The sequence below is a fragment of the Coturnix japonica genome, chromosome 8, assembly GCF_001577835.2.
Source record: "Coturnix japonica isolate 7356 chromosome 8, Coturnix japonica 2.1, whole genome shotgun sequence".
Taxonomy (NCBI): domain Eukaryota; kingdom Metazoa; phylum Chordata; class Aves; order Galliformes; family Phasianidae; genus Coturnix; species Coturnix japonica.
In genome coordinates this window covers 26,160,493-26,173,392 of record NC_029523.1, presented here as the reverse complement: position 1 = coordinate 26,173,392, position 12,900 = coordinate 26,160,493, and the positions used below count along the sequence as shown (strand labels likewise).

The window sequence follows — 12,900 nt, the reverse complement described above, 5'->3', positions numbered from 1 at the left end:
AGGACGTCTGCATTCACCACCAGCTCCATTTTCCACAGAGCAGTTTCCATCAGTATTGCATTCCTTATTTTCAGACTGAATAAGGGACTCCATAATAAGCTGGTAAACAGTGACCTCATGCCTCTGCCTGCTCTTAGCTGGCCTCCAGTAATTAGAAGTGCAACCTGAAGCTTCCAACGCTTAGGAAGCACCAGCCAAAACCTGAGCTAGCACACCTCCCCCACAAGAGCAGCTGCATAAGCAAACAGCTCCTTGTGCTGCATTGGAGAATGGAGGAGAGACAGAACTGCCAACAGCAAACACGTAACAGCACCAACAGCATCAGCACCTCAAATCCTGTCCATAAACAGATTTCCATTTCCTCTAAGAGTAAGGAAAGCCAGACAGATCTTAGGGAGAGAACAACGGGCTGTAGAATGAAGGGGTATGTTTACTTATGTGAAATTCCATGCTGCAATTATAAATAGCCATGGCAGAAGCGGCTGTGCTGTCACTGATGACACAGGTACAGAAATCGCATTGAATTGTTCTTATCTCCTTATATCTAGAATTATTCTGAGTCACTTAATATGGTGCAAACTGAGTAAAGAACGAGGGCATCCAGAACGGTGGGCTGTTCATGGCTGCAGATCTCACCTTGCAGGTTGTCTGCCCCGGAATCACTGCTAAAGATTGCAGCCAGCCTGGAATTCAGCGCATCATCATTTTCTAAGTGATTCGTTGCACTGTTGTAAGTGCTCACAGAACTGTAAGTGCTCACAGAACTGTAAGTGCTCACAGAACTGTAAGTGCTCACAGAACTGAAGCAGCTTTTGGGAAGTGCCAGTCCTGAGTGATGCAGGTGCTTTATAAAATGACAGCGCAGCTGCAAGTACTGACACAGGGGCAGCACAGCTGCTTTGTCCCTCGTCGCTCTGTGCTTTTAAGGGTGACTTCGTCCAGGTCCCTTCATTCTCCAGGAAACCTCCCTTTCAATGAGCTCAATAAGCCGGGCTTAGTGAGTTTGAAGGCTCACAGAGCTCAGTGCGGCCTGCAGTGCTGGTGGGAGCTGACGAACAGGGCCCGGCTCTGTACGTGGGTCGGTGGGACGAGGGGAGCGGCTGGGAGCTGAGCAAGGACTGAGGTCAGACGGGAGAGGCGGTCACACAGCGCCATGGCTGCAACACCAGCGGCCATGGGGGCTCCATGGGGAGCAGCGGGCACCAGGACACGCGACGGGGGGCACGGTGAGCTCGGACGGCTTTGCCATCCGTACCGGCCGTACGGCAGCGTACCGTGAGTTAGTTAGCCTCCCTCTGGATGCCGGCCGCACACCGCGTACCGTGCATTAACCACCCATCGCACCCCGCCCCTCCCGTCCCGTCCCGTCGCTGAGGGCGGGTCCCGCCGCGTCTCGCGGTGTTTCCAAGTCTCGCCCCGCTCGGCGCGTCTCGCGGGAGCAGCCGGCCAAGATGGCGGCGTTGCCGGGCCGTTGAGCGGCCCCCGCGGGCGGGCGGCACCGGGCGGAGGCGGCACCGGGCGGTACCGGGCGGGCGCCGTTGTGCTGAGCGCCGCGGGTCATTGAGGCGGGGGATGCGGTCGGGACGGGACTCTCCGCCGCGGCTCTGAGCGCATCGTCCCTCCGGCCGCGGCCGGTCTCCCGGCGGGGACACTCTCTCCGGCCGCGGCGCCGCCGCCGGCGATGACCGGCGAGAAGCTGCGCTCGCTGCGCAGGGACCACAAGCCCAGCAAGGAGGACGGGGACCTGCTGGGGCACGGCGAGGAGGAGGCGGCCGCCGCGCCAGGAGCCGTGTTCACCGGGGGGCGCGGGAGCGGCAAAGGCGGCCGGGCCGGGGGGCACCGCGTGTTCAGCAACAACCACCAGCAGCGGCTGAAGGGCCCGGCGGGCGGCGGGACGGGCCCGGGCGCGGAGGCCGAGCGGTGCCCCGGGCACTTCCCCGTGCACGAGTGCGTCTTCAAGGGGGACGTGAGGCGGCTGTCGGCGCTCATCCGCACGCAGGGCATCGGCCAGAAGGACAGCCACGGTGAGCGACGGGCAGCGGGCTGTGCCCCCACCCTGCCTGCTCCCCTTCCTTCCTTCCTTCCTTCCCCCTCCATGGCGAGCCCGGGCCGGACCCGGGGGCTCAGCAGGCCCAGCAGCACTGCTTGATCCGTACGGTGTCCGTTCTGCTTTCTGTCAGCTGCTTTTTCCCTCCATCTGTCGTGTTTCGGAGAGTTTCATCATTCCTTGGTGTCTCATTTCTGCTTAGCTCGAGCTCTCACCTGTTCCATTGTAAAGCAGGTCGTGAGCTGCAGGCTGTGGCAATGCACTGCACGGCTATCCTGGGGTGGGGGGTCACAGCCCTGGGGGTGTTCGGAGCCGTGGGGATGTGGCACTGGGGGCTGGGGGTGGGTTGTGGAGCTCAGAGGGCTTTTCCAACCCAAACGGTTCTGGTTTTAATTGTTGTGTGTTTATCTTCCCTGAGGTCTGTGTAGTTAGCAGTGCTGGGAGCTGTAATGAGAGCTTTCTGTGGAGCACTGTGGCCGTACCTCCCGTCACTGGGGTTTCACTAATAGGAATGAGTGCTTTCCTGCTGTTTGCGTTGTTCTGAAGCACTTCCTCTTACACAGTCTTGCTTCAGACCTGAAGGTGCATTTTTGCAAGAACGCATTTTCTTTCATTTCTGAAATGTGTGAACTGTCAGCTGTTTGCTTTTAGGGCCGGCAGGGCTTAGGGAACACTCAGGACTGCCTCCTTGGGCTGTTGGTGGGATTATCTTTGGGTTTTCCCTGGCTTAAACAGAAATTGAATGTATATATTGTTGTCATCTGCTTCTCCTTCTTGCTTTGGACAGAGAAACAGCAGTAGCAGAGGTGGAAAAATGAGCCTCTGGTTACTTCAAAATGTGTAACTGTTCAGAGCCTTGATAGGGCATTTTAAAACGATAGGTTTAATTTGGGGGATGTTTTACATTATCAAATAAGGTGGCCTGTCAAATCAGCTGCAGTTGCATGGTTGGCTTTTGTCTGTATGTTTCCTGCCTTTTTCCAGGGTAAGATGATACGTTTCTGCAGGACAGTGTAAGTCACACGGCGTGTGGTGTCTGGGCGAGTTGTGATTAAAGGGTAGAGTTACTCTCTTTTTCTGATGATGAGATAAGTGTTCCCTTTGTTTTACTTAATTGTACTGTGTAAAATAAAACCAAACAGTAATATAGGGCAATCTGAGGATTGATACGAGGGGAAGGATAACAGAATTAGAAATTTAAAAGTATCTCCATGATAGTATAAAGCACTGAAACACAAGCTGCTGTGAGCTGGAGTAGCTCACGGCTCAGTTTCCTCAGTTGAGTTAGGAAGGAGCATTTCTTACAACTGTCATAACATTTTTCTAAGTAGCCTGCTATAAATATAGCTACAGATATATTTATCCTGTCATCCTCATTCCAAGAGTTGCAGCAAAGTCTGCTAGAATGAAAGCAACAGGCTTGGAAGGAAATCTTCCTCCCGCCTTTTTCCCAACATCTCTTCTGCTTCCTATCAAAGAACTCATTGCTGTAAGCTTAGAGTCTGGGCTTTGAAGGCACTTCATGACCTGTCTTTGCTGAATGTTGATACCATCTTTTTATATATGTTTCTGTACATTTCATAGTATATATATATATATATATATATATATATATATATATATATATATACATAGAACTTCATTTTCACTGCTGCTCACAGTAGGAACAGCATGGATTTCTCTCCCATCTTCCTCCACATTTTTCCTTTTGCTGTTCTTTTGCCCTTAAATTTTTGGAGAAACAAACCCATCCAACAAAAAAACCTGAACCAATCCAAAACAAAACCAGAAACCAACAATGAAACCAAACCCTGGATGCCTTGACATGCCAAAGGCCTGACTGTTACTTCCTTGTTATTGTTTTCTTCCTGCTTGAATACATATTTGTATGGTGAGTTATTTGGGGTAGATAACTGAGCTCACAATTATACTCAGAAGGAAACCTGAAGAGTCCTAGAGCGTGATAAGGAAGTGACAGAGAAGAGGAAGAACTTCTAGAAACAATTACTATTTATAATTCAGTTCCATTTTTAGTGAGTGGTTAAGTGGAAAAGCCACATCCTGTAGAACGTTGAACTTGTGGTGTTCTGATAAAACAAATGCTGGCTGTATTAATGAGAGCTAGCCAGCCTACTTCTGAATTAACCTCAGAGAAAAGCATTACTTGTTAGTAAGACCAGCATCGTTATTCTGAAAGGCAGAAGCTTGTGTATGTTTCAGGTTACTTTTATTTTTGCTGTAACACACCTTTAAAGCTTAAACATTTTCAGAAGAAAGCAGTCGCTTCTGAAATAGACAAATCTAGCTGAATTACTACCAGAAAGCACTCAGCTGCCTCGTAGGTGTGCCAGATGTCTACATGTGTGTGCATAACTTCTGACCTTTCATTAGGGAAGTAGTGATGGTTTTGTTGTGTGGCCTGGCTGGAGACCTGCTGGACTTGAGGCACTGCTGTATCACTGCTATCTCAGGTTAAGACTCTGTAGGCTACTCAGCCTAAACTTGGGCAGGGAAATATGAATGCTGGTTTCCAAAGCTATTAACACTGAAGAAACCTTCTGTAGATGGAAGGGATAAGTGAGATTTGCTTCTAAGGTGAATCAAGCTGTTGTCAAAAAAGAAACCTAAAGGAGAAGAGATCTGGTTGCAACTGTTCAAGTGTATCCACGTGCGTAGTGTGATAAGTCTGGAAACAATCACATCAAATTACTGTTACGTTACAGTGAAGTCATCAAAAGTGTATGTCAGCCTCTCAATGAGAACTGTAAATAATTACAGCTCGATCATGTAGGTAAACAATATCATAGTGAAGCTGCACCCTCTTTTGTCTTACCAGAAGCTGTCCCATGCAAAGCCACGTGTGTTCCTGGCAGTTGCTGCTGTGTTATGCTGCAGTTCACAGAACACCTCGAGCTGTTCCAGCCATCCTTCCAGCTGTAACAAGTGGAATTCCCCGCTCCTCCCCTCATGCCTGTTCTGGCAGACAGTGTTAAAAGCATTTTTTTTCATCAGAATAATTTTAACTGGTCTTTGTATGTTCTAGGTAGGAACTGTTCTAGGGCCTCTGTTGTTGTTGCCATGCTGAAGCAACTAGGCATGATTTGTGGTTTATATTCTAGGGTTGACAGAGCTGGAGGTTGTAGCATTATAGAATTCCAGTGGGACAGTTCCACTTGAGTCCTATAAATGCTGGTGCTACTTAATTCATGAGTCTTGAGTGCTAGAGGGAGTGTAATAGTGTGGCTCTGCCCTCGCAGCTGCTGGGGCCGTATTTGCAGCTCTAGATCCCCAGCTTTCCTGAAGGAGGAGCAGTGAGATGTCATGGTGTGCCTGATGGGCTTCTGAGATGAAATCTCTGGGAGGATTTTGGCTGTTGCCCACTTCTGAGCCTGACACTGGGCGCATCTGTCCTGAGACCTTTGCTTTCCCTCAGTTTTCCCATGCAGAATGAATGCTTGCCTGCACTGAAGACTGTGGTCGGGCAAACAAGGAGCCTTTCTGTTTGGACAGCTCTTCTCCTCCCTCCTCTTGGAGCAGAGATGCTGAAGATTGCAGAGGCATTCTGTGTGATGAGTAATTCCTCAGCATAATTCCTTTGTTTTGTGGCACCCAACCTGAAATAGTTTGAATGGCTTATTTGATAACTCAGACTTAACTTTGCTGCTGGGAGAACTCATTTTGTTTGGCTCAAAGACCATCAACAGCTCTAGAGATTTATCAGATGTTGGGACGGATCATTAGTGATGGAACAGCAAGATGCTACTCTGTTTTTTGAATGTGCCAAAGCTGGCTTTGCCTGTCAGTTCCTGCTGAAATGGCAAACATTTGGGGGGAGGATTTGGGAGTGAGGCAGATACTCTATTTCCAGGCCTAGACCCACAAACATATGTGGGTGCCTGACTCCCATGGGAGCGCTGTTTGTGAAGTAGCAATGGATTTGTGCTGGAATGAAAAGGTGTGTGGGCGTGTGGCTGTTCTGCATCCAGTGATGTCTGATACGGGCTTATCCTGGGCAGTGATGAAAGGCTGGACCATAGGAATGGCAGTGTTTCCACAATGGCCCTCTCTTTTGTGCTTATCTTGCCTTTCCTTCTCCCTTCCCTGAGGTTTTACCTCTCCTAGTGGTGCTGCAGGAAACCTCTTGTTTTATCTCAGAGATGTCAGTAAAACATTAGACTCCTCTTTGCCAGAGTCCCACTGGTTAAAGATCAACAAGAAGCGTATTGCTTCTTTTCATCTCCCTCACAAACAGCTTTTTATTTTTCATTCTGGAATTGATAGATTCTGATGGCTGTGCTTTCTCAATTGTAATGGCTGCTGCTCTGTGTGCTTCTTTTCCTACCCCACCTTGTCTGTAAGTTTCCTGTTCAGTTTTTGAACTGCATGCTTCTTGGTGTGAAGTATCAAAGTAAAAGCTGTGCTGGAAGAGCACTGGAGGTGATGTAGTGCAGCATCCTGCGCAAAAAGGCAGCACCAAAGTTGGTTCAGGCAGCTCAGAACCTTGTCCAGCGGAGTTTTGAAATGCTGCGATATTGCACAACTGCATTTATCAGCTGCAAGGTTCACCCCGTTTCTCAGGAATGCTGCCAAACACTTGGTTAACTTTCATTTTGTTGTTTCTTCCCAATATGCCGAGCCATTTTAGGGCCTGGAGCTGTCTGGCTCTTCTTATGCAGTGTTTGAAAGGTGTGCTTTGTTTTTGCTGTTGTTTTTTGTTGCTGGCTTCTTTTTTTGGGTAGCTAATTGAAAGCCACTTACAGCTCTGACTTTGACTGCTTGCCTGTCTCGATCAGAGATTCCACGATACTGTGGTGTGTTGGTAACTGCTTCGTACAGCAATCTATGAATGGTTTGGATTGCATCTTTGAGATGTGCAGTGCATCATCCTTGGCACGCGGCAAGTGTTTATTGCTAACACGATGCTGTGAAATCCATCTAACATCATCTGTTTTAATTGCAACAGAAATTTCTTTACAAGTAATTTTTCTTAACTGTGCTAGAAAACATTTGAACGTGCGCAGTGATACATTGAAATGGAAGTATCTCATACCCTTGAGACCGCAGGATAAAATGTATCAGAATTCTGGTAGCAGCAATAAGCCAGAAAAACATTTCTCTGTGTCCTACTGTCATATCTGAGAAGTATAAAATGGGTCACCTATAGCCGGGAAAACAGTCTTGTTTTTAATATCTGCTAACAGTCTGCAATGCTTTCCTTGGAAACGTGGCATTGAAGTAACCAAATGCTGGTGGTGGATGCTTGGTTTTCCTTTAGGGAAATGACTTTTATTCTGCAATGTGTCCGTTGCTGTATTAGTAAAAATTTTATACTCAGTCTTTGAAAAATTAATAAAATATGCTCCTAAAACTTTAATAAGTATCATATCTTTGAGTAGCTCTTACCCTAGATATGTCATTCTGTATAAAATATCATACTGCTCAGACCATGAGTGCAGAGGTTTGGGTTATTGCCTTCTTGAAAATATAATTGCACCAATTTGGCTGCAGTGGGTGTAATTCAAGGTGTAATTATGAAGCCCTGCTGGCCCGTGAAATGTTTCAGCTATATTTATTTTAACAAGCGCAAGAAAATAACTGTATGCTGCACTTGCTTAGAAATTGCTCTGGTGTATATGTACCTGCTCCTTCCTTAGGCTATAGAGTTTATTTACAGCGTTGGAGCTGTGTGTCCCAACTCCTGGAGGAGTTGCAATGAATCCTGTTATGTTGGATCTAATCTCTTTCTTTTTTTTTCTTTTTTTTTTTCCTTTTTATTTTAGGAAACACTCCTTTGCATCTTGCTGTGATGTTGGGACATAAAGGTTGGTAAAACCATCAGTTTTGTTTCTTAAATTGTCCTGAGGTCTCAGAGACAAGAGTAAAAAATGCCATTCAGTTTTTGTGTATGTGATCTTGTGTTTTAAACTTGTTGAAAGTTGAGGTTTTCTGCAAAGTAGAGGCTGCCCAGATGTGAAAGGCAAAAGTCTGCCAAGCAGTTCGGGCTGCCTGATGGGCCGGAGTCAGGGAGCCATGCAGGTGGAGGGCTGTGCTGGAAGGAGACGATGGCAGAGGAGTTCTGACAGCTGGACTCCTTTGTGAGCCTGGAACAAGAACCAGCTTCTGTCTTATTGCAGAGCTGGGGGGACTTGGAATATCATAGAAGACTGAGAAACAAGAAACAGCTTTCAGCAATGGAGGCAAACACATTAGTGCCTGTGTCCTCTGTGGTGTCCAACCAAGGATGGGACACGCTCAGTCTGTGTAGGCAGGAGTTTTCGTCCAGGCAGATCTCTGTTTTAATGCCATTAACAGAAGGCATTGATTCCTGTTTGTGTGATGGTGCCCTTTTTCTTCATTGCTTTCCTGGTTCCTAGTTGTGCTGTGGTTGTTACTGTGCTCATTTGAAGTCTTGAACAACCCGTTAGCTTTTTCTCCATTATATTTTCTAGAATAACATGACTCTGGGAATTGAAATGCGATCACTTTGCTGCCTTTGGCATACGCCTTTTTTCACCTGATACAAATTTCTGCTTCTCTGTGCTCCAGGACTGGCTGCTCTCTGCAGGATCCAGGGCAGCCCGGCAGGCAGAGCTGCCTGTTGTTCCGTGATGGCTGTCACCTTTTCAGATACCCTTTGGGGGACTTTTTTCTTTTTTTTACAGCAGTATTTTAAGGCAAAGGATTCACATTTCTACTTGAAATAGAAAGCGTTGAAATAGGCATATTTCAAGGCTGGGGAAAAAACAACTTGGAATATGATTAAGTCTCCATGACAGTAGAATTCTTTTTTGCTACTGAAACAAGAGAAAGAATGCCTTGGTTCTGTCAAGCTGTGTGAGTCCTGCACCTGGTGTGTGGTACTGCTCTGTAGCTGGGCTGCTGTCAGCTGCAGTGGTATCGCATCACCAAAGTACAAATGGTTTTGATCAAAGAAGCTTCTTTTGATAACAAGTGATAGAAAGGGATTTATCACCTTTCATTCGGTACAGTTGAATACCTGTTCTCTTGAGCTGTGGTTATTTTATGTTTCAGCTCTAGGATGAAATGCCTTACTGTTCAGTGCTGTCAAATTGCTTGATTATTGTGGCACATAGCATAGCAAGGAGAGAAGCAGTTCTTCCCCTTTCTTCTTTTTTCTTTGGCTGCCTATTTGAGATCTTGCTTTGTAGTTCACCTCTTGGCTTCTTAGTCAGCCATCCCGTGTGTAAAGCCCTTAATTACTTGGGATATTTATGGTAAGCCTTTATGTAGCTTGGCTGGAGCAGGACTATTCCCATATGATGTCAAGAACAGTACCTGGTTTTACGGTTTAGACTTTCACTCCTGCTTGGTCTTTGATCCTCCCCTTTGCTGCCATGTTAACCTGTCTCACTAATGCCGAAGGTCAGCTTTTCTTTCTGGGGGTGATGCACATGTACTGCACAGGTGCATATAGCAACACTGCAGCCAGGCTTTGGTGAATTGCAGGGTGAATTGACATCCTGTTTGTTTAACTGAAAATGGGATCTGGCTGGTAAATGTCTGTTCATGTGAGTGTTGTCATTGTGTTAGGTACTGTTTGAGCAACTGCAGAAGATACGTCTGCATGTTTCTGGACAGAGTACTTAGGGCTTTGGTTTGTTTACCACAAAGGACAGTGTACTCACAGGTCAAGCATCTCTTCCTTTCCTAACACCACGTTACCAGTGACTCATGACTTTTGCGTCTTGAGTGACTGGTAAGGTTTCCTGTAACACCTGTAGGCAAAGAATCAGGAAGTCCCTCTATCTGCAATTCCTTCCCATCCTACTCATAATGAGATGTTTCTTTAGCCTACAGCTCCTGCTCGATCCCATCGTCTGCAGATGGGTCAGGTTGATTTTAATGAGCTGTGGAGAGGAAGCTTTCCATAGTTAGAAATGGAAGAACCATTTAAAATGAGGACAGCTTATTCAAAACATAGAAATACTGAAAGATATCTTCTCTTCTGAATTTTAAGGGCTACTGCTGATTCTATCATCAACTTTTATCCTTAGAGAAGGCAGTGCAAGTTGAGCTGAGACTATGCTAGGAACTGGTGTGGTGTTTATGGGGTGTTGGTGTGCTCTGTTAGCACAACACATGCATGCCAAGAGGCCAGGAAGGCATCAAGGCGTGCTGTTATTGATGTGTGGGCAAACAATGTAGTGCATGGCAAGTGGAGCTCTGTGCTGGTGGAGCAAAGGCCCACGAGTGGTGTGCTGTGCTTTATCTGTGCACTCTGATAGTCCCAGGATAACCGTTGTTGCTGCACAGCGTGTTATGCACATGTTCTAACACTTCAGAGAGATTGACATTAAACAGAGAGGGATGATTTAACAAGCATTTAAAGTCTTTTATATGTAGAGCAGTGTGTGTGTATATGCAACAGTACATCTTTATAAAAAGCAACGTATAAAAAGCATAAGGAGATGTTTCTCAGTGGTAATACTGTTGGTTGTTGATCGTCAATTATGTGCTTATATTTAATAGGAAAATGCTATAAATAATTTCATGAACCTTTTCAAATTTTATTTATAGCTTGAGTTCGTATTTTAGATATGTGTTGTGATGGCGTTTAATATATTGAATGTCCACTAGTTGTGTTTTATTATTGTTTCCTCTATCACAAATTACTTAACTGCAATACCTATAATGTTTACTGAAAGTAATTTTTGCTGCTTTGTTACAGAATGTGCCCACTTGCTTTTAGCCCACAACGCTCCAGTAAAGGTGAAAAATGCTCAGGGATGGAGCCCTCTTGCAGAAGCCATCAGCTATGGAGACAGACAAATGAGTAAGAGCATTGCTGAACAATTTCCTGTATCCCCAGGCTCACATTCAGCAATATACATGCATACCCAAGGGTGTGGGTATATCTTGACATAATCAAATACTTTATATTATAAGCAGTTTCTGAAGCTTTTCTTCCTACCGTGATCATATTGAGTTATTTATAATTACCGTAACTTGAAGTGCGTTACTGCAAAGTCTGATGAAATGCTCTATTAACATCAATTATTTTCCATGTTTTAAAACTCTGTTGCATGCCAGCAATAAGCTGCAGTTGGCCACATAGCACAGTTTTACCCTACGTTTAACCTCTGCTCAGTTACAGCACTCCTACGGAAGCTTAAACAGCAGTCCAGGGAAAGTGTTGAGGAAAAGCGACCTCGATTATTAAAAGCCCTGAAGGAGGTAGGTAAATGGAAGGCAGCTTTGTTGGCAAAAACCAGATTATGATAGAAACCAGTAGGTTTTGTTCATATGGTAATGGATGCTTTAGCAAGCTGAAAAAAGCAAAAGAGCTTCTTGCCCATTTCAAGGGCTCACAGAACCGTGTGCGTTCCTAAGAAATGCAGTCAGAAAAATGCCTCAGATAAGAGAGACCTTCCCATCATTTATTTAACCTGAAAGTCACAGAATGTGTTTTTAATCTGTGCTAGTTTTGTTGGATTTTTAAGGCTTCCTTAAATCTCAGTTTGGTGAAGAAGTTGCCGTTATATCCTGTCACCCATCACAAATGATGGGTTTTTTGTTTCTTTGTTTAATGCTTGTAAGGAAAGAGATTTTTTTGGTAAGTTTAGCTCTCCATCTGCATGAGCAGCCAGGTTTTCTTGAGTGCAGTAAAAGAATTGTCAGTATTGACAACTGGGAGTGTGTTTCTAGAATATAAATCGGAATTTGTGTACACAGATACCGGGTGTAGCTGAAACCTGATCCATTGATTCAGGCAGAATGCAGTTTGGTGTGATGGGATGCGGCCAGTCAAAGCAAACAAAATGCTATACAGGCTTTAAAAATTGGGATTTACAATTTATTTTTTATTCACTGCTTAATAGCTGTGTAACTTTTCTTCCAAAAAATTCTCTAAAGGTTGGTAGCTTAAATGAAGCACATGTTTAGCATTACTGGTTCTGCTATTGGTGAAGCTTCAGAAATGTTTAATTTCAGTGTAAGTTGGACTACTAACATCAGAGAGGGAAAATGTGTTTTTTGGCAATACACAAACTTTGCCAAACTTTCAGAGGATTTTCCAGTTGACCAAAATGTTAATATATTCTTTTCATCTCAGCTAGGTGACTTCTATCTAGAGCTTCACTGGGATTTTCAAAGCTGGGGTAAGTGACTGCCTTACTGTCACCCTTTCTGTTGGGAGATAATATTATCAGTCTTCCGCACACCTGTTCTCTCAAGCTGAAATTTGTTTCTAGTTTATATCTTGGAAAATTCATGATTGTGTTGTGAAGACTGAAGTTGCAAATGAAGGACTTTTTTTTTCTGAATTATTTTTGATGACTTTTTTGAGTTTAATTCTGTAATCCAGGCACACGACATGAGGCGGGGAGGGGAACGAGCTGTTTAAGAAAATGGGGATAAGAACAAAATATTAAATTGCCTTAATCTGGTCATTTGGTGTCACTGCAGAGCAGTGGTTTGAGCAGTTCAGCTGAAGGACAGGACTCGTGGCATTGAACTCCTTGACTCCAGCAGTCTCACATATCCAGCTCGTAACACTGGGCTGGTTCTCAGTTCCTCTGGTACTTTAACATTCTTTAGGTTTTAAGCCTTAGTGCTTTGGATTTGTCTTCTGATTGTCTTGTTCTGCTTTAATTGTAGCTGGGCTTCTGTCTGGCATAATATTTAAATGAAATATCCAACTGCAGAGTTAAAATTCCAAACAGAAGATAAATCACTAGAATTGATAAATGGTTTAGTTTGTTTAAAATGAGGACACTTGATGCTGAAGATATTCTGTACAAGTGTGTACCAGTTCTGCAGTTATGACAAGCATGACGTTAGCGTGCTTGCATTGAGGTTATGATGGAAAATAGGTATGCTGTATCTTTATATTA

General features: G+C 45.0%; 1 protein-coding gene across 3 annotated transcripts in view; it reads left to right on the top strand.

Annotated features, from left to right (window-relative positions):
* The first annotated feature begins 1,437 nt into the window (after positions 1-1,437).
* ANKRD13C (ankyrin repeat domain 13C) overlaps positions 1,438-12,900 on the top strand; it is a 22,252-nt gene continuing 10,789 nt past the window's right edge. For 2 of the 3 annotated variants that reach the window (XM_032446337.1, XM_015870853.1), the window contains exons 1-5: positions 1,438-2,024; positions 7,828-7,869; positions 10,737-10,841; positions 11,157-11,242; positions 12,120-12,165. In XM_032446337.1, the coding sequence (XP_032302228.1) occupies positions 1,682-2,024; positions 7,828-7,869; positions 10,737-10,841; positions 11,157-11,242; positions 12,120-12,165 (622 nt within the window). In that variant the 5' untranslated portion in view covers positions 1,438-1,681. The remainder of the gene's footprint in view (positions 2,025-7,827; positions 7,870-10,736; positions 10,842-11,156; positions 11,243-12,119; positions 12,166-12,900) is intronic. The other variant, XM_015870854.1, reaches the window with a different exon arrangement.